At 46.6% G+C, this 22149-nt stretch overlaps 1 protein-coding gene across 2 annotated transcripts in view; it reads right to left on the reverse strand.

Moving 5' to 3' along the window:
* The window catches only part of NETO1 (neuropilin and tolloid like 1), a 76696-nt gene that overhangs the window by 49022 nt on the left and 5525 nt on the right, over positions 1-22149 (reverse strand). For both annotated transcript variants that reach the window (XM_036230139.1, XM_016148385.2), the window contains exon 4: positions 19588-19836. In XM_036230139.1, the coding sequence (XP_036086032.1) occupies positions 19588-19836 (249 nt within the window). The remainder of the gene's footprint in view (positions 1-19587; positions 19837-22149) is intronic.

Genomic DNA, 22149 nt, shown 5'->3' on the forward strand with positions numbered 1-22149 from the left:
TAACCCCAACGCTGCAATAGCGAGTCTTCTCGCCGTCTGTTGAGCTTCCCGGTGGCATCTGGCGGTTGGAGCTTGTGAGTTTTCTCACACATCTGGCTTCTTAGCGTCATCCAAAGGGTTGATATGCGACTGGACTAGTTTACTGTATGTTGCTGGCTGCTCCCACTTACAGGGCTGTTGGTAACGCATAGGCTAAAGGAGGTTTATTATAATTCAGTTTTCTATTTAAAATTTCATAGCTTTGGTGTTCACAAATGTATTTTGACTTATAGAGTAGTGTAAGAAAAAGCTGTTCTTAATACAATTTGACTAGCAAGCGGTACTATTTAATTCCACTTTTTATGTGTAACGTATAAGCTGGCGATGTGAAACTTAAAATGAGTGGAAATTAGAAACGCCCTTGGGATAGTTTAAGGAAAATAACTATGACTAATTTAAAGATTTAAAAAATATTTACTCTGTTTTATTTTCTCTGAGCATCAAACCTAGAATCGATATGTATATATTGATTCCAAAAGGGTCACAGTGGACACTAGCTAAGATACAGCCTCAGGTGGAGGGAGGTGAGATCTACCTGGATACATTTAACAGACCGACAGGGAACTGTACAGAATAAAATACGATGCTAATACCGGCCGCAGCTCTGAGGGTGAAGCCTAGAAGGTGGATGCTGCGGGCATTTAAAGCAAAGTCCCAAGGTAGGAAGATTTGAGGAAGAACAATTTCATGGTTGGAGTAGAGCATTTTCTCTCAACCGGGGAAAATGCAGGAAGTGCTGTACTTCCGATGATAAATAGTGAGGAATCGGACAAAAATACGGCCAAGGGCGGTAAAGAGCTTTTCGGAGGAAACAGAGTTGCTATTTCATTACTTCCCTCCCCGCGTTTTGTCTCTTTGATGGCTGCGGCTGCTGCCAAGTAAACTTTAATAGATAAAATCAAAAGAGAAAAAAAAAATAAGACAAAATAATCATTTAGCTGAATAATCGATTCAATCCAATGGGGAATTTTTCAGTTGCATTTAGGTCATGACTAAAAGTGCCCACTTAGAAATATTTTTTTCTGCCCTGGAGACAGATCTCGCCACGCTTCTCACTCAAATGTTCACTAACGTTTCAAGTATTTACACGGAATCCAGAGAACGATAGTGACTGCAATAAATAACGTACCCAAACCTCCCGTGCCTTCTACTTGCATCGTCACAGTAACCCAAAGAGTTGGATCTGCTGTTCCCACCTTGCAGGTGGGGACCCGAACGCTGCCGAAGGCCAGGGCGACAAAGTGAGGTGGCAGGATCGTCACCAGACTCTCTGAGCCACGGGTACGCTTTGCTGCGGCAGAATCTTGAAAACACCAGCTGAAACTATCTGAATCTGTTTAACTTTATGCCTGATCTTCAGTGTTTGATCCTAACCATTTTCTCCACATAAATACAATCTATGCTAGACACTAAAACACAGAAAAAAATTTGATCCCGAGTTACCAATTCCATTGCTCGCTCGCTCTCTCTCTCTCTCTCTCTCTCTCTCCCGCCCCATGACAGCACTTACAGGAGAGGAAAAGGTCCTTGTCCAGATTATCACCAGATCCCCTGTGCCCAGTACGGTAGAACCTCAGAGCAAGTGTACAATATTTATTTAATTCACAAAAGCATAAACGAATGAATGAGTCGAGAAAGACACTCTAGGCAGGAGAAACATGGGCAAAAGCACTGTCATCGCAGACGGATGTCACGAATGACAGGAGGTCGTCCACGGGAGCGTGGTGGGGGAGGGCTCCCGGTACGGACGGGGACCAGACTGTGGAGGCCGGGGTGCGAAATGGTCCGCTGAGCGGCTGAGCGGTTCTTCCTGGGGAATGAATCCGATGCGATTTCTGTTCCATGTAATTGGCAGCGACGGGTTAGATGAACGGGGAAAGCGTATCTGAGCAGAAGGAGACGGGGGGGGGGGGGGACTACGCCTGGCCAGAGGAGCCGCGCTGGGAGCCGCGTGAGCGGGACGGGGGAGGAGGCGAGGCAGGAGACCCTCGAGCACCCGGCGATGAAGACGCCGTGAGTGAGGAAGGGAAAATCGAATACGTTTCGTACAATGTGAACCTGAATTTCTGGGCGAACCACAGCGCTGCTGGTCGATAACAAATAAGACGCAGGAAAAGACTCAGGCGTGGGGGCACTTTTAGCGCGTGGGGGGATGCGGAGCCCGTGAGGTCCTGCGAGATGCCCAGTGAGTAGCTCTGGCACAGAGCCGGCTCTCCAGAGGAGGAACGGCGAGACGGATGAGAGAAGCCAGGTGGTCTGAGGTTGCGGATAAACGATCACCGTCGCGACGGTCGGCAAAGTCAAACTGGAGTCAAAGCATCGTTCATCTTTACCGTGAAGATGCCTGTGATTAAGTTTATCATTTTAATGTTCACAGTAAGAACCGCACAGGTGCTAAGAGCAAGCGCTGAGGGTCAGACCGCACGGGATTTCAGTTTTCCTGCTGTGATTTGCAAACTGGGTAACCTTGGGTAAACTGTTTGTTTTTTTAACTGTTCTAAGTTTCTATTTTCTTCTTTCTAACACAGTGACACAGTTTTATACCTAATTCACTAGGCTTCTCTCGATGGGGTTGAAAGGGAATCATCTCCCCTTACTTCCTACACAGTCTGACTTGCGTAGAGTTTCTTTCCCATCCTGGAATGGGACCTTGGGAGAACCTGACAGCTCTTCAAATTTTTAAGGAACTTCTCGGTGTGACCGTTACGACTCACTTTTAGACATTTCAGCTGTTTGAAATGGAATTGCTGCGTATCACCAAAACTGGTCGCCCTCCCCCAATTCCATCTCCCAGAAGGCACCTCTGTGGAAGCCCCGGGGCGGGCAGGGGACACATGTCACTCTTTCCTCTCCCTGGTTCCCTCCCTTTTTCATCTTTGCAACCGGCTGGTTGGAAGAACGGGTTACAGAGAAAGCTGCAAACGTTTGCATGTTTAGCTGGCCACACCTCCGGGTGTCCTGACGGCTCACGAACCATCACGAGTGGCATTTAAACAGTGGTCCCCACACGAAGGTCACAGTGACGTGAGCGGTCTGGATTCTTCTCCCCTGAGCCATCTTCTTTGACTGATTTGGCTTGGGACAATTCTTGTGACACCAAGAGGTTCGGTCTCCTTGACGGTCCACCTGGCTGGGCGGTGACCACTAGGCCCACAGGAAACTCGCTCATTCCTGCTGCGCCAAGACGCGGGACTGCGGGCTTGACCTCCTTCTGCCCCTGAGGCTTCTCCTGCATCGCAGGCTGCTCCGCCGGACTCCGGCCCATGGCATCCTTCGAGTAAGGACCAGGCACCGCCTCTTCTGCCGACGTGTGCTTCCTGACTCCGGGGAGCACGTGTCCCCAGCTCTCTCACGCCTCGGTGCTCCAGAGCATCTTGGCGGCAGCCACTCCTAGTGCCGCTTCTGGCAGAAACTCACATACTCCCAAGACCGGCTTTCCTAGAGAATCCCTCACCGGAGTAAAAATTCTCCTATTCTAAGACTTTGTGAGTGTTCAGTTTTGTGTTTAATAAAGGTTGTTAGGAAGCTGAGGGTGAAATCTGCAGCACGAGCTTCGTTACTTGAATTCCGCATGGATATATTTAACTGCTGTCTTTAGAATTTAGGATTATTTTTACCCCTTTTTCTCAACTGTAACGTTTGGACTAAAATTTCAGTCAATAGGAAAAATTACATCCTCTACAGTCATAGTAATAATGCTTAAGTTTTTAGGGCTGTTGTGGACAGGAGAGGCAATAATGTATAAGGAACCTGTCGATTTTGCTGATGGTTATTGGTTTTCTACTGTTCCACACAGTGTGGACACCACATGACCTTTAACAAATTTAAATTGCCGTTATTATAAAGTCAAAAGAAAGTAAATAAAAGAGCCGATCGATATTTCGTTATTGCACAGCTATTTTAAGAACTGACTATCAAGGGGACGTTTTGCTGAATGCACGGAGTGAAGGTTCCGAATCTGCTGTCTCCCAATTTGAATAGAAAGAAACACTGGAGAATCCACAGTTAGACGGTGTGGGCGCGGTCATCCGCCCCCGGTTATTAGTCACAGTGACGCGCACAAGGCACTTTACCATAACTGATCATTTGTGTGCCCGGAAATTCCTAAGTCGAGAACCTGCCCCCTGAGATGACGGCTTAGGACGCGAGCCTTGGGAGGTGATGGGGTTCTGGGAGTGGAGTCCTCACGACGGGGTCAGCGCCCTTACAGAAAAGGCCCAGAGAGCTGCCTCCCATCTCTGCCGCGTGAGGGGTCGGGAGGGGACGCCATCTGTGCCCCGGGGAGGCCCTCGCCACATGGGATCTGCAAGCTACTGGACCCATTGGGGACCACTCCTCCAGGGCCGTGAGAGACTAACTTCTGTTGTTTATAAACCAACCTATGGCATTTCGTTATAGGGGCCGCAACAGATTGACAGGCCCTAAAGTTCAAATTACTTTTTTATAAAAGAGGGGAACGAGGCAATCAACACAAACTTGTTTCGAGAAATCGAGTGATCAGCGTTCTCAGGGATCGGTATGTTCTCGTGGACCAGCGAGCGATTCCACAGAGTGAGATTGTTCGCGTGGCCACAGCCTTGGACGACATCGAGTTCTACGTGGTCCTCTTGTAAACGAGCACATAGAGGCCCAACTGGGCAAAGGACTCGTCCAAGGTCACGCAAAGGACACATCGGGCCATGATGCTGCGTAAGTGCCTTGAAGGCGAGATGACTTCTCCTCATTTCAGAACCTGTTAAATGCCTTTAAAATGCCGACTTTAATTTCTCGTCACAAAAAAAGAACAAATTCTCCCTGAGGCATCGAGTGTAGCTACAAAGATATCATCCACATTGAGGAAACAGAAAAGGGGGAAGGGCTAGTTTTTTCTGAGGCTCCAATGTTCGCGCATAGTTAAGAAAGGCGGTTAAGCTGGTTTTGTTTCTAACGCAGCCCTGACCTGGCACACCTACCCTGATTGTCTGTCCACACCCTACTCCGCCCTCGAGGACAGGGACACTCTCTGCGGCCATCGCTTCCTGTGCCTGACACGAGGCAGGTGCTGATGAGCAGCAGCTAATGAAAGCATGGACTCTATGAATGAAGGATTTTGCAAAGTCCTCATAGTCAGAAGTTGTTCCTATCGCTCCATGGCTTGTCTCCCTGTCTAGCATTATAACCTCCATGTTTCATGCTTTCGAGGCCAGCAGGTTTTTCTGTCCAGTTAAGTCATCACTGCAATTGCCGATGGCCCCAGCTGGAGGAAGGACCATTCCCCACTCGGGAGAGAGCGGTCATGGGGCCGTTCTCCAGCCAAGACACTAGCCCAGGATACACATCTACAGGGGGGAGAGGCCAGGCAGGGTTCTGAGGTGAGCGCGGGAGATGGAGGAGGGGTCGGGGGCAGGGTAGACGGAGGTGAGAAGCGCCCAGCGGAGGAGACTAACGCGCTGAACACAGCTCCTGCCTCCGCGTCTGCCTGGCCGGCTCCCTGGAAGCCAGGCTGCCTCGTAAGTGTTCATTCTTGGTCTAACGACATCCAGTGGCTACGTGCAGGCGGTTACTGGATCTGAACTTGGAAGCTGTCTTACGTGTCATCAGCGTGTTAGTTAAAGGCAAATGAACATCCCAGCAAACGAATCTTTGGGTGCCGGCCAAGCATTTCACGTTTCAAGGATCAGTCTTCCAATGATGCGGGCAATGGGAGAAGAATACTGAGAGTGACCTATAAAGATCTCGGAAAATCCGTGAGTGGCCTAGAGAACACACATGCGCATTACACGACCCAGTAAAAAGTTCGGGTTTGCTCCGACAGCAACTTCAGAGATAAAGGGAAAACAGAGCTTCGTAAACATCACGCTCCGGCATCAGGCCAACGGCACGGAGAGAAGACCGGGCCGCCTGGAGTTCAGAGGGAGACAGTCTTCCCGGCGGGGTCAGTGTTTGTGGCGCGGACGCAAGCGAGAGTGACCGGCACGGCGCGTGGTCACGAAACGACGGCGGCGAGGACCTCGGTGGACAGGGCGGCACAGACGGATGGGGACCCCCGGCGCGGGCGCGCAGAAATCTGTGAGCCGCCTTCGTAGGGCGCCGCGGACCCACACGGTCCCGGGCACGGTACGAAGTGCTCTGCAGAGGACGGAGCCCCTTCCTCGCGCTCGTCGGCAGCGCGGATGTGGGGAGCGACCGCTGTCTGCCATGTGACAGCCGGTGACAGCTCTTCTTCTAGCTGCTCAGCAGGGGGTGGGGGAGGGGCTTGGGAGGTGCCGGCTGGAGCCAGGCTCGCAGAAAGGTTGAGAGGGGTCTGGGGTCAGGGAGACGAAGAGACTATTCGAAGGGAAAACAAATATTTACATAAAATAAGTTGGAAATTTCCTCTCGGTATTCGGAATAATGGCGGAACGCAGCTCCTCGAGAAAGGTGCAGCGAACCGGCGCCAGGATGGCTCTGCCGCGATTCCTGTGCTCCTGGCGCCGCGGCAGGCAACGGTTCCTGAGATCGGCCTACAAACAGCGAGAGAAGACGCTGCGAAGGAGCCTAAGGGACACAGGAGACGCGAGTATCGTCCTCCTCAATCCTCACGACGTTGCATTGAACAGATAACACGAGCACCTGGCGGGCCAGGACGCCAGAGCCCGGAAAGGCTGGCCGCTTTGTTGTCATCAGCGCTGGACGGTTTCCTAACAGCGCAGCGATTCCTGCCCAAACCTGCGCTCCTCGAGCCCCTGCATTTCCAGGCTTCCCGAGCCTGACGGGCCCTACTCGGCTCCCGCTGGCCGGCCCCACGGCTGTGTGCGCCTCCCTGCGTCATGTGACTCCCTCCCTTGCCACCGCCCGCGCCGACGAGGGGCTGCGCCACTTTGACTCTCATGGTCGACGAAATGCGGTTAAGAGAAAAGACATCGAGCTCGCTCTGAAATTTAACAGCAAGGTAGAACTGATGGATGCTATTTTTCTGCTGAGTAAAGCTCACAGAATGTTCAGAGAAAAGGTTTGGGGGTGGGAGGGAAGACGTTTTCACTGTGCCTGCAACTTTGCTTGAAGTTCGCAATTGTTTCGAAATTAATTTTTAAAAACACAAAGTAATGACTGTGGGAGGAAATGTTCCAAACGAATATGGTTGGAATCCATTATTATTTCAGCATTTGAAATTGTTATTCGCCCTTTTTTACTGGCTGACAACATACAGACTAAGTAAATTAATCATTTTTCTATGGCAAATGTATATGATAATGTACTCAACACAGGAATGTTACTTTATAGCTTTAAAATTGATTCATAAGGCATAAATGAAAGCGATATTATCATTATTAATATTGAGCATAAATATTAATGGTTATGACGATGATGAAAATAAAATATAATTAAGATCTTAAAAATACAGAGGAAGTTTTTTTGCTTAATTATGAAATAGAGACAAACAATGCAGTACATGAAAGATAGTAGATTAGAAAGAACAGATAATTCTAGGATCACTGACAACATCTCAGACCCCAACAATGAAATCACAAAGGTGAAAAAAATCAGTTTTCTTTTGAAGCAAACAGATATTTACTTGTTAACAGTGGGGTATAACACCTAAACATATACACTTCCTGAGTTCACATCTCGGCTTTGCTAGGAGGATGACCTCAGCACAGCATGTAAACAAATCTATTTTTGTTTTTACTCCAAAACAAGAATGGCAATGATAAACCTCATAGCCGGACCGTAAACGTCAAATGAGATAATGCATGCGAGATGCTTAGAAGAGTGCCTGGCACGTGATAAGAATTCAATAATTGTTTTTATGAAGATGAATATTGTTTTTAGGGGATTGTAGAAAGTAGGAAACAAATACACAGTAAGCTCAAGAATAAATTCTGCCTCTCAGTTAGTCTCATACTTCAGCTTATAGTGTAGAGTCTAGACCAACTGTGGGTCAAAACCTTTCATCGTTGTTCAATAAACCTACGAAATAATGAGTTAGAGATTTAGAAGTCATCTCAAGGAATATCACGTCACATATGAGATAATGTCAGTGTTTGACTGTATCATTAGGTAGCAAAATTCATAATGATAATAGGCCAAGTGCCGGTCTCATGAGGAAACTGAAACTCGAAGAGACTAAGTAAATTGTGATTGCCAAAAATAACAGAATAAGAATATTTCAAAGCCAGAATTTAAATTTGGACAATCTGGAACAATGGCCTGTGTTTCATGAAACTGTACATGTTACATACATGCACGCACACACACAATATGAAACTATAAAAAAAAATGAGAAAAAAACAGGTTTATGGAGAGATGGGAAAATACTGCATACCTTTACAAATAACCCATAGCAATGGCGGGCATATGGCCAATATCCTCTGAAAGGAACTGAGTGTCTTCCAGTGTATTTTAAAGAAAAGGCCAAAAAAAAACTCTTTGCAGTTGAATGTGCACTATAAGTTATGGTCTCAAATGATTCGTAATATTTTTTCTCTGATGAAGAAATATATGTTACATTGAAAATAACTGGAAATCATTGAGGAAGTTTTCTAGAACAGGGGTAACGCCCAGGCATAAGAGAATAACTCTATCCACAGATAATGAGGACATACCAGATCATAGCCTCAGAGCCATTTTACCTTAGGTTGACAGAAAGTTGGGCTTTACTGGGGATTACTTTATGATCTAGAATAGAACATGTAAGGTACCGTTAGAAGAAAACATATCCAATTCAAGCTACACAGAGAAAAGTTCAGTATGATGACCATAAATGCCAACACCGACCTTAAAAGCAGGAAACTAAACACCCGATGTATCCATATAACTTCTACCTTTCTCCTAAAAAGTACATAGAGAAATGGTATCTGGATTTTTTAATCCAGAAAATGGGGGAACAGACCAAAAAAAAAAAAAAAAGTAAAAAAAACTGAGGCTGGCAGAGCCAACGGGTGTGTTGTGGAGCCTGAAGATCCGGCAGCCCCGAGAAGCAGCAAGTGGGGGACACACCGTCAGGGTCCTCGGGGAAGAGCTGCGGGGCCCTGGCAGGCGGTGGCTGGGGGGGAGCGGGTGGGGGGGTCCTCGGGGAAGAGCTGCGGGGCCCTGGCGGGCAGCGGCTGGGGGGCGGCGGGTGGGGGGCGGAGAGCAGAGTCGGGAAGGATAAGGAACCGATGGACGGAACGGAAGCGGCCGAAAAGGTCAGACAGTTATAAGCGTGGATGCATACACCACCAAAGATCGTTTTCATTTAGAACTGAGATGCAAATGTTACTTGAAGAAGATTACCAAAAAAAAAAAAAAAGTACCATGCATATGCAAAAAAGCTGGGAATCATTTTCTTAGCAGTTACCCAATTACCCGTGCCGGCAGATCGCTGCAAGGCTGATTCATTCTAAGCCCATGGAAACCCTCGATTGCAGACTTCACTTATCATTGCCATGACAACCCTCATCAATTCTTTCCTAGTTCATCAGCCACTGACCATTCTGCGAATTCTACCGAATCTGCCAGAGGAAATACACTCTCCCTTCAGACTTCACCGGCAAGCGCAGAGTCGGAGGCGCTGATGGCAGCGCTGATTTCTGGATCAGATTTCTCTCCAAATCACTTAGAGAAACCCCCTGGGGCTCTGAAGTGCGAATTTCTGAAGAAAAGTTTCCAGGGAACAGAACAGCATTCTGATGTGGGATGTGACAGACAGAGAACAGGATAGAAGTGACGTGTTTATGACTATGATGTCCTCCTGATTACACAAGTCGGGCGTAAGCCCTTGGTGGGTACACGCCTGCCAATTACGAAGAACCCTACTAGGTTATCGCCGCTCTGCGATGTCCGTGGTCGTCTAGCTGAAGCGAGGTATCTGAAAGTAGCTGGGGAGGGGAAAAGCCCTCAGGATGTGCGAAGCGGGGCCTCAGGCCAGTCAGCGCAGCTGCGAGGGCGAGGCCAGCCGACGGGGGTGGGGGGGGAGACCACGGCCGAGGCGAAGGCATTGGGCAAACACCCCAGGGCGAGGCAGACTCTCGACGAGCACCAGGCTCCACAAACGGCTGTTCCTGGCACAAGCAAAATGTCGCCATCCCGTGCACAGCTTCGGAAAGAACTGCGAGCTGCTGTTTTGCTGGGGCTGGGGCCATATTTATGCATGAAGGTGACATTCACATGAAATCAAGTGATATCTGTAGGTAGATGATGGGTGGATAGATGATAGATAGAGAGATAAGAGATAGATAAAAGGTAGATAGATAGATGCTAAATACATAGATTATAGATAGATGAGAGAGAGGGGGGGGAAGGGGGAGAGAGAGAGAGAGAGAGAGAGAGAGAGAGAGAGAGAGAAGAGAGAGAGAGAGGTAGAGATGATAGATACAGATACAGAGCATCAATTTACACATGGGAAAGTCCAGCTAAGAGGGCTGGGTATCATGCATTTGGAACGAAGGTATTTTAATTTCTGGATGTCAAGTCTAAAACACAGTGGAGTGAAAACCCGGGTCTGTCAGAGCTTGTTCCTTCTCTGCGGGCTCTCGGAGAAACTCGAGGCTGCCCCCAGCCCCCTTCCATCTTCAAACGCAGCAACGACCTCGTGAGTCTCCCTCGTACCGCACCATTCTGACGCCGGCTCTGGCACCCCACCCCCCTCTTCTTTGTGGAGCCCACCGAGATCATCCGGAATAGCACCCCTCGCTTCAGACCAGCTGGTTAGCGACCTTAATTCCATCCACGACCTTACTTTTCCTCTGCCGTGTAATAAAACGTATTCACAGGTCCCAGGCTTTCAGAAGTAGACATTTCATGGGCCATTATTCTTCCTCCCACAGTCCAACCTGGGGCTCTCGGAGACTCAAGTCCCTCCCACGTGCAAAATAGATTCCCTCCACTCATCAGCTGCAAGTCCAAATGCTATCAGCTCACCCATCCCACATCTCAACATCTACAGCATCTAAATCAGGTACGGATGAGGCGCTGGATATAATCCATTCTGGGGCTTGAGTTCTCTCCATCTGTGAACCTCTACGACTCAAGAAACATCTTAGCTGCTCCAAAAATACAATGATAGGGCAGGCATATGATAATAGTTATAGACATTTCTGTTCAAAAAAGGAGAAAATGGAAAGAAGAAAAATAAATCTACCAGTCCCAAGCGATGTAAAATCCAGCTGGAAAATTCCACTTGGCTTCCAGGCCTAGGGACAATCCTTCGTGTTTCTTAGCTCTACCATCCGGGCTCAGGGACCCGCCCACTGGGCTTGGGGTTCCACCCTCTGAATCAGTCTGCCTTTTTCATGAAAGAGAGAATATGTCTGCAGCTGAGTAGTTCCATCGGCATCTTTCTTGCCTGTGGATTTTTGGGTTGTCTGATAACTTTCTTTCACTTCGACTTCTCAGTTTCCTTTTGTTCAAGATGACAGCATTTCTGCTCGTATAACATTCTCGACAAGCTCAGTGTCTCCCGTGTATGTCACAGGATTCACTCTATTAGCCAAGAGTCTCCTCCACAGGTCTTTTCTAGATCATTCCATCCCTAGTTTTGGCCTCTACTGAGATAACTGAAGGGATTTATGAGACACATTAATCATTCCCAACAGCTTTTTGCGATACCCAAACTCAATCTTTTTATCTTTCTAGAGGATTAGCAAAAGGTTGTCCAGCTCGACCCTCGGTTTTTTTTCTGTAGAGCATGTTTGTTTCTCCAGTCCCAAGACTCCCTAAATTTTCACTGACAGTGAATCTTTTTCTGACTAAATATGAACAGGCTCTCCTTTTCTCCATTTTCCAAGTACAGTTGAACCCCTGTGCAGCTGAAAATCCAAATAGGACTTTTAACCTCCCCCCAAACTTAACTACTCATCCTTCGGTATTCATGGGGTGTTGGTTCCGGGGCTCCCATAGGCACCCCAATTCACGGATGCTCCAGTGCCACATACAGACGGCATAGAATAAGGCGCCCACTGGGCCCTCCGCATCTGCAGATTCCTACCTGCTGATGGAAAACACCCAATCAGAACAGCTGCATGAAAAAAGAATCCAAAAAAATGAGGATCGTTTAAGGGGCCTCTGGGACAAGTGTACCAACATTCACATCATAGGGGTACCAGACAGAAAAAAGAGAGAGCAAGGAATTAAAAACCTATGTGAAGAAATAATGACCAAAAAAACTTCCCTGACCCGGTGAAGGAAACAGACATACAAGCCCGGGCAGTGTGGAGAGTCCCAAACGAGATGAACCAGAGAGGCCCACACTGAGGAACATCATAATTAAAATGCCAAAGGTTACAAACAAAGAGAGAATCTTAGAAGCAGCAAGAGAAAAGCAATTAGTTACCTATAAAGAAGCTCCCATATGACTGTCAGCTGATTTCTCAACAGAAACTTTGCAGGCCAGAGGAGATTGGCAAAAAGTATTCAAAGTGAAGAAAAGCCAGGACCTACAACCAAGATTACTCTACAGAGCAAAGCTATCATTTAGAATCAAGGGACAGGTAAAGAGCTTCCAAGACAAGAAAAAGCTAAAGGAGTTCATCACCACCAAGACAGTATTACAAGAAATGTTGGAGGGATCTCTTTAAGAAGAAGGTGAAAAATATGAATAATGAAATGGCAGCAACTACATATCTATAAACAATTACCTTCAGTGTAAACGGACTAAAATGTTTTAATCAAAAAAATGTAGGGTGGCTGAATGGATAAGAAAACAAGACCCTAAATATGCCGCCCATAATAGACTCATTCCCGATGGAAAGGCACACACGGCCGAAAGTAGAGGGATGGAAAAAGATATTTCCTAAAAATGCTAACAAACAAACAAAGAAACCAGGGTAGCAATACTAACACCAGACGGAAATGACCTTTAACACAAAGGCTATAACGAGAGACAAATTCACTTCTGGGTGTTTATGCAAAGAAACCCAAACACTAATTTGAAGGGACATGTGAATCTACAATGTTCACTGCAGCATTGTTTACAACGGCCAAGATATGGATGCAACCCGGCTGCCCATCAATGACTGGACGGGCAAAGAAGAGACGGTACATATACATATACACACAGTGGAATATTTCTTAGCTATCAAAAGCTACGAAATCTTGCCATCTGCAACGGCATGGATGGCCCCAGTGGAATACGTAAGACAAAGACGAAGGTCTTACGAGTTCAGTTACATGTGGGATCTAAAGACAAACAAAACAAACAAACGAAACAGAAACGAACTCATAGACACAGAGAGCATTTCGGTGGTTGCCAGAGGGGAAGGGGGTTGGGGGACTGGGGGAAAAGGCAAACTGGTCGCTAAGGAACAGTCACGGGGGTGGAAAGTTCGGCGTGAGGAATACGGCCGATAATACTGTCATACGTGTGTGTGCTGTCAGATGGGCACTAGATTTACGCGGGGGATCGCTTTGTAAGTTACACAAATGTCTAATCACCATGGCGAGCACCTGAAACTAATAAGAAATTATATGACAACTATGTTTAAAAAAATAAAAATTATTAAAAATAGAAGAAGCTAGATAATATTTGCATAGCCAAAACATGTAGGATGTTTATCATTTGAAAAGCGTACTTCTTGCTTAGATGTTGGATGTTAGATGTTAGAATTTTCTAGCAGATAATTTTACCAAGCAGCCCGGTAACTAAAGACATCCAGGAAAAAACCCGAGAACACAGAATGGAGACAGAGCGTATGCACTGTTTCTCGTTCGTTTCTTGCATATCCCTCTGACGCGAAGGGCGGGCGCTGGTCCTCGGATGCTGGGACCGCCACGAGGCCAGGTGCAGGGGAGGCGTTGTGATTGGGGCGCGGCCCGCGAGTGTCTGTCCATTCGACACCTTCCTGCGAAGTAGCAAACAGTGCAGTGCCGGACATAGAGATGGAGGTGGCCCTGCTCCAGGGCATCTGAGTGGAAATGGGGCCCCGCACTTCTGAGCCCCTCAACCGAGTGCCCTTACCATGCATGGCTGTACTCAGCCGCCCTGGCGGGAAGGGTGGTTCTGGTGACCCCGGGGGCCCAGCCTCAGGAGGAAACTTCAGAGGGAGGTGTAATGAAGGAGGGAAACCTGTGGGGGACCTGGGAGAAAGGAAGTCTGGGTTCTCCTCGAGTATTTAGCAGGTGAGCTGCAGGTGTCGAGTCATGGGACCGTTACGCACAACTCACCACGTCGGTAATGGCCAATAACTGAAAAGCACAGGACATGAATCTTACACTTCAGGCTCACGGCAGAGGCGGACGTGGGGAGGGAGAGAAGCCACGGCCTCTTTGGTCACTGTGACCCGAGACACACTTCAGACAACATGAAAGCGGCGGATTTCTAAATTCATACACCAGTTACCGGTGAAATCTGGGTGATAGAGTATTATGCCTTAATTAAAGTTCTTAATATAACTGTACTAAAAGCACTTTCAAGGAGCAGTGTAATTAGAGTCGTGATCTCTACCCTTTACAGAAGGCGCATTCAGCCAGCGGTTACGTAACCCAAGTCCGAGGGGCCGCTTAGCATCTACGCGGCTCACAGAACCTGAGCCACGTACCTTCTCTAGACCTTTAGAAGCTTTTAAAAAAAGGCAGGTGAAGGAGATGAACTCCAAGGTCTTTCAGATCTGAAGAAAATGCGCATCTAAAATGGAAATGCCCCCGAGACTCTATGCGGTCTCGACCCAGCTACACCACATTCGAAACCATGCGGTCCAGCAAGTAACCACCACATCCACATAAACACGCCTGAACACGCTTCTCCACCTCCCAGGACACAAGGTGAGGGAGGCATTCATTCTCCCCGTGCAGGAAACTTCTTAAAAATCTCCCCTTCTCCTTCGCTACTGCTTTCAATATTCTCTGCACAGATGGGAGCTAATCCTGGAATTTTCTCTCCCACTCTCAAGTTCTCTCCTGAACACCCACCCAGGCCCAGCAGCATTTCGTCTGTCTCTCTCTCTCTCTCTCTCTCTCTCTCTCTCTTTCTCTCTCTCTCTCCTCTTTCTTGCCCGGGACCACTGTCGAGCAGATCATGGGCTGGGTAAAGGAGAGTCAGGGGTGGCTGAACTTGCCCTCACATGAATATCACTGGTTCCTAGTGACGTGGAAAAATTTGTCCCAATGTGACTCTCAGGTGTTAACTTCACTTCTTGGAAAATATGCCTCAGGAAGACACGTGATTGCGCTCATACGTTTTCCATTTGACAGCCTTCGCTGGGACAGAAATTAAACTATTTTGGGTCTACAGTGTAAATATAATAGAAAGATAAAATATCTGACCTAAGTTTATTCAATCCTCTATTTCCATGTGAAAAACAAAGTAATCGAATAAAGTCTTTCTTTTAATCTGAGCTTCTCAAACCTTTTATTCTTTCATCTTTCAGGGTGAACTTCAAATCGAACTTTAGCTGTTGAAAAATATGGCCTAGATTATGCATTTTTTTTCTTTTTTACCAGAGCATATATCAAAACTCTTATTATCTAGACAAGAACATTTAGGAACTTTCGACATGGTTAATACACATGCATTCACATTTTAGATAAAAGGAGAAAAAGTATTGCACTGAATAATTAAAATAATGTTGACTCTATGACAATATTTTACCTAAATAATATATGTGATTTAGTATGCATAGAAATATTTTTTAAAACACTCAGTTTTAAATCTCCACACTGCAGCAAATCCTTCCCATTGCTCTGAAGTCAGTCAGCACAGAGTGTGAGAAGGAGTAGGACTTGGGCGGAGTGTTCCCCAAACCCTCCGAGCTCCCCAGATCGAAGGTGCTATTTCAGTATCGAAATAAATTCAACTTATTTTACAACTCGACTCTTTTCAGTGCCTAGACTGTTATAAGTTTGGTAAATATAATTTCGATATTATTAAAGTCCTTTTATCACAAGTATTTTCTTGTCATTTGTTTTTCTGCAATAAATTTGGTTCAAATCTTTTTAAGAAAAAACCATCTTATGAAGACGAGAAAACAGTATCATTCTATTACAACGAGCGCCTTTATACGTTTCTTGTTAAATTACCTGTGAGTTGTCAAATTTTCCCTCGCCCAACTGGGAACATTTTCGGCGATTCTCAGCGCATCGCTCTCCTCAGAAGTGAGAGCGTCCTGTTGAGGAGACATCCCAGCACACGTCCGTCCGTCCGCAGGAAGCAGGGGCGTTGTCCCCTTGGGCTCTGCGCCCCTCGGCCCTTTCCTCGGCCTCGCCCTTGCCCTCCGGGCCTGCGGACCCCGGGACCTGAGCCAGCTGGCTCCCGTCTCCGGCACCTGCTCTCCTCCTCACGCCCGTCAAGTCAGCCCAGGTGATTCATCCCTGCACGTGGACCCGGGGAATGAGGATCCAAAAATCACCACGATCCACGAAATGGAAAGGACTCGTCGGAGTGAGTCAGGAGACCGAGAAGGCCGCTTCGATGCGTTTCCACGGCATGTCCTGTGGCTCGGCCCTCCTCGCCGGCCTTGTCCAACGCCACCTCCCGCGGGCCACTCCCGGCCCCCGCTGGGTCGAGCACAGCTAGCAGCAGCTCAGGACCAAGGGCTCAAGGGTATCTATTCTTTTGAGTAGAAAATAAAGTCAAAGAGACCAAGTCCCAGGAAACGGAAACAAGTTTTGAGATGAGAGCTCACAGAAAGGGCGGGCTGGAAGCTGCCCGCCCGCAGCAGTGCGAGACCCGGGGCGCCCCTGGAAATAAACCCTTGTTACGGGGATGGACCGTCGAGACCTGCAGCCGGATGCTATTAAGCATGCGCGCGACCTAAATCAGCGCCGGTGCGGAGTCCGCGCTCGCCGCCCACCTTGTGACTGTAACCCAGACCCCGCACGCATGTGCTGAAGGCCGCACTGAGCTCTGTGATTCTAGGAATTCTTCCTGATAACGTGCATGTGCAGGTGTGTGTGCGTGCGTGTGTGTGGACACGCGTACTTGTTTATTCGGTCTTGTCGGCTCGGCCGATGGTTCGTTCCTGCCAGTGGGTACAGTCGCAGCGTGTTGGCATCAAGTTTCAGTGACTGGTAAGACTGAGATGCAGATTCCAGACTGTGGTGGATTCACGAACATCTGTCCCTCCCCCTACCCCCCCCCCCCCCCGCTGCTGTTTCTGCGTTGACATGTCTTACGACAGCCATCGGAAATAACTTGAACCCACGCGGAGGCCCAGGCCCACTCACACCAACCTGACAAGCAAAACCGACATCACGTAGGAACCGGTTTTGCATATCTGTCCCCCAAACTCAGAGAAAGGGGCGCCGTAGTTAAAAAAAAAAAACCTGGGGCACTCGTTCTACTCATCTACACCAAGCGCATTTGCTTTCGAAGAACACGTGACCATATTCATGAAAATAAGAGCTCCCCGTCGCTGAGGTCTCACAGGAAGTGAAGAAACTCATCGACATGCGTTAGTTGACAATCGGCCCATGTTCCAACGCTCCTGTGAGGTGGCCAATATTATCCTATTTTACAAATGAAAATATCGGGGCACAGAACGGTAAGGATTATGTGCAAAGGGAGCGAGAAACAAGGCAGCCGGGACCGGAAGCCAGCTCGGTCCCTCACGGCCCCGCCAGCGTCTGGCTCCCCCGGTGACCGGGTGGTGTGCCTTCCCCTCCAGTCTGCGGCTCACGGGGCGCCCTGGCGACCTCGGCAATGCCTCGTAACGTGAATCACGAAGCTGGCCCGAGGAAGTCTTCCCCACTCAATTTCCCCAAACCCCCACTTGAAGCCAACTGCCAGGGGAAAATTAAGCCAGGTTAAACCGAAGCCCGCCTGACACCTGACTCCCGAAACGCTGTCTAGGGATCCCTCGTCCCAGCCCTTCCTACTTCAATGGCTTCAACTGGCCTCCTGGCTACTGCCCCCTTCGGGAATGAGTTTTAGACGATGAGGCCATCGGACAGTGGCCGGGGCCACAGGCCTCAGCTGCCAAGGCCACGGAAGCTTCGCGCGTCCCCCGTCCATGGTCCTGCCTTTCTCTCGTGTGTCCCCGTCCGCGTCTCCACATGGCCGAGGAGACAGAAGCCTCGGCTTACTCCTAACGCACTGTGAACCGTGGAATCGCCTCCTCCTGTTCCCTCCCGATTCTGTTTGGTCCTGATAATAAAATCTTCTACAGACGGAGCAAGCTGGCTCTGAAGAAGCGAGAGGAGCACCGTGCCGGGAACGAAGGGGCGGGCAGGGTGGCGGACCCCGCGCCACCCGTCCCATTGTCCCCGGGACTCGCCGGTGGGTCGTGTTGCTGACGGTGACAGAGCGCGAGCTGACCCCCACACCGTTCTGTATGAAACCACAATCCTAAATCCTAGACGTGATTCCCACGGACATCTAACCTATAAAAGCTTAGCCTATACCTGGTTATACTCAAAATACGCAATTCAGAAAAAAAAATATATATATATATATATTTCAACCCTAGACGCATAAAGGCATCCAGATGTTTGCCCCTTCTTGGGAACCATCACATGAGTTCGAGCACCACATGTAAGATTTCCACGACGTCTGTGAACTATCTAGTATCAGCAAAACACAATTAGAACCACAATCTCCTCATAAGGTCATAAAAATGTTCCCAATGTTAACTATACATGACAGTTAAGATCTGACTTATTTAACATAGAGCATATCCTCATAATGAAAGTCATCATCAATTTCACATTCACTTTAAACTTTTAACGCTTGCGCCGAGCGCCACAGCCCTGCTCCAATGTGACCTCCCTAATATGGATTAAAAATGTCAACAAATCTTACACATGTTCTCGTTTCATCCATCGCCTTCATAACCTAAGAAAAACGACATATACAAACTGAAAATAATGTGCAATTATATATAAATAATGTGCTTTATGTAACCTGAATCATTTTTCCATTAAAAAAAAAAAAATGACTTCACTTCATCGAATTTCAAATTGCTCCAGCCTGACATCCTCACAGTTTAAAAATGTGATAACCCATTTTTATTGTGATAAATGATAACTCATCATAAAGTGAGCCAGTCAACATCACAGACTCTTTTAAATATTAGCAGGTTAAAAGGAAAATTGACAATTTTTATAATTACAGATAATGACTGCCAGGCCTTGCAAATGAATTATTTGGCTGCTACCGGTCTCAGTTTTCCTTTCATCCTAACTCTTAGGGATTTGCATTTCTATAAAGAGATTAGACTGCTTTATCCAACGATCCATTTGCTTTAAAAATTGTAATTTTCAGAACAAATGAATTTTTTATTCAAATTCTCCAAAGATCATTTTGATGGATACATTTTACCATACTACAATTGCCTTTTCACATTTATTGGGATTTAATGTATAATTAGTTTCTTCATTGCAGACCGTCTTTGAAATGACACATTTCGGCTTAATGGAAGTCCATTTAATTAACTGTTGCCGATGACCATCCAGACCCCTGTGCCCCTGCATTTTATCTCTAATGGAGGCTCAAGGAAATTTTACTTTCCTTTCGGAATTTGTGAAATGAAAGGAGAGAGCACTGTAGGTATGGTTTTAAATAGAACTGGAAAATTTTTTGCAAAATTATGAAGTCGTCTTACAAAAGTTCTTATACCAAGACAATAGTTCTTCCGCTAAGAAAGGTAAAGCTATAAGGAGAAAAACAAGCCTACTTACCAGGTGTGAAATTGTATCGAGCTGAAAATCCCATAGACTCCAGCTCTCCATCAGCAAAAAATTTAATCCATAGAAATCTTCCACTGGATTTTATTGTCGGTGGATTCTGTTGTCCACAGAAACGTCCAATTATTGGAGAAAATCCAAAAGGTCCATCTCGAACTTCAATATGATCAAATTTGCACTCCCAAGATGGCTCAATAGAGTACTTTTCATCAAAGTAAAGTTCGATGCACTGTCTTGGGGCAGCTGAAAAAAAAAAAAGAAAAGAAAAATTATGTCTAGAAGGCCCTTCTTAAATCTTTGATTTTTCTAATTCTCTTCAGTTTTTTTCTGCACATCCATCAGACTTTGAGCAGTACATGCACAGAGACACAAATCAGCACTCCAATGAATAATATTTCCGCAAGAAAGTCTAGCGGATGATCCTTAGACATTGCATGAAATATTTTGCTGATATAAAACGACCATTTCGATGTCCAACATAGAACTAACAAATTACTGTATTTTCGTGAAAGGCTGCTAACTCGGGTTTACAAAATAGAGAGGCGTCTCTCTGTCACTTCCCACGGTTTCTGGACTGACCTGTTCTAAGGCCAGAGACCACTTGAGAATTATTTAGCGCAGAGCTATGCGACTCTTCCAATAGTCCCAATCAGATGGCCCTGATTGGATCAAAGTGTGCGAACGAGGGAATTAAAAGTGATTTTTCCCTGAGCATGAACATTATCATGTCACCCTCAGGTTCAAACTTGTTCAGCGGGTCCCTAATGGTCACAGAAAAATGGTTGATGCATGTGACAGGTAGGGCCCTTATGACTTCCTACAATCCACACCTCCAGGGACCCCTCAGCTCGCCTGCAGCCCGAGCGCCTGCCACTTCAGACAGATCGTGTTTTCTGAGATATCATGCTTTTTCAGGTTTTCATGTATTTTCTCACTTGCTTGAGTATCAAAATACTTCCAATTTGTCAACTCCTCTTTATGAAGGCGCATCTTGCTCAAAAGAAACCTCCTCTCGAAATCTACTCACTCAAGACAGAAACCATATCTATTCACCTTCTTTTTGCAACACTCAGCATAGTACTTGTCGTGAAGAATTTCTCAAAAAAAATAATAATAAAAAAGTTTGTTGGTTGAATTGTAAATTGAGCATATTAGCTTCATAAATGTCTTTACAGCTCTCCAAAGCATCACCTCAGAGGGCGGCTCTATAAACGTCCACGTGGGCGTTTGGGTGTGTTTACCTTGCTAGTGCCCTTCCATTTTCCCTTTGTCATGCCCAAAACAGTTCAAAATCCTGGCCTTTCAGACTAATACTCAGCCAGGGCACTCCACGACAGGTGTAACAGTTACTGAGAAATCCAAACTTTTTCCCTAGTTTATAAACAACGGTTGCCTTGAATCCTTCTTCAGAGACCGACCCCCTACAAAAATCTGAAAGTTAAGACCCAACACAGCAGGGCCTGCTCCGCATGAGGCCAGCAATCGTTCTGAGAGACTGCTGTCCACGCCACACCAGTTCTTAAACATATAGTGCACGTCACCCCTGATGGCTTTAAAATTAAAGCCTTGCATGCATGGGTATCAAAAATTTATGTAGGATGGAGATACATGATGACTTGGAAATTAGAGACTTTAAAATATAATCTTGAAAACTTTCCAAAATAAAAAGCGAAGATCATTGCTTAAAGGTCAATGAATGTTAAAAGACTGTTTTATGGATTATTTTTAATCTCTAAACACATTTCCGATACTTTGGGCATTGAAAAGAGACATCTATTATTCTTACAAGAAAAATCAGGAATGGTTTTATCTACCACTAACGTGTACCACAGATACACTACCCACCATGACGACAGGTCTAAGAGAGTATCAATGATTATTTTTTACTCTGAAAACTGGAAACTATTTGGAAATAACCTGGAAAACCATGTTTCTCTGCCCCGATGTCCACCCTCACCCCGTATCTCTCCAATAACAAACAAGGCAAATGCTTATGAAAGGGACCTGTTTATATATTAGCATTAAAGTGCCACTTTAGGTATCATTATCCTGTGGGATGTGTCTGCATGTTCAGCTCCTCTTTGATAAGCCAGTCTGATGAGTTTCATGAGGGGACAAACTATTTCAGACTCCAGGATATTTCTTTTAGATGTGAACAACGCACGGCTAGAGATAAAGCCACGGGAACAGCCTTGTGCTAATTTACCTAAAACTCTATCAAGCAACATCCATCCATCTAGTCTTCCCTGTTAGGACACACCTGGTCTTCTAACATGAGTTCATTTATTCACACCTTCATTTTTGTTGTTGTCCAAGTTTTGTCCTACACAGGTGGCCTGGCCACTCAGTGTTCCTTCAGGAAACACGCTATCTTTGTGGTTTCTGGCAGACCATGTGATACGCTATCATTGATTTTCCTTTGGTCCAGCATGTCGAAGTTAACTATGCACTCAAATCTGAAATTCCACTAACTGAATGTTAAAAGGCAGTAACATAACTTAAAACATAAGTGTGTGTCACAGTTTTTGTTGTAGTTGTAGATAAAAAAAAAAAAAA

The sequence above is a fragment of the Rousettus aegyptiacus genome, unplaced genomic scaffold, assembly GCF_014176215.1.
Source record: "Rousettus aegyptiacus isolate mRouAeg1 unplaced genomic scaffold, mRouAeg1.p scaffold_m13_p_12, whole genome shotgun sequence".
Lineage (NCBI taxonomy): Eukaryota > Metazoa > Chordata > Mammalia > Chiroptera > Pteropodidae > Rousettus > Rousettus aegyptiacus.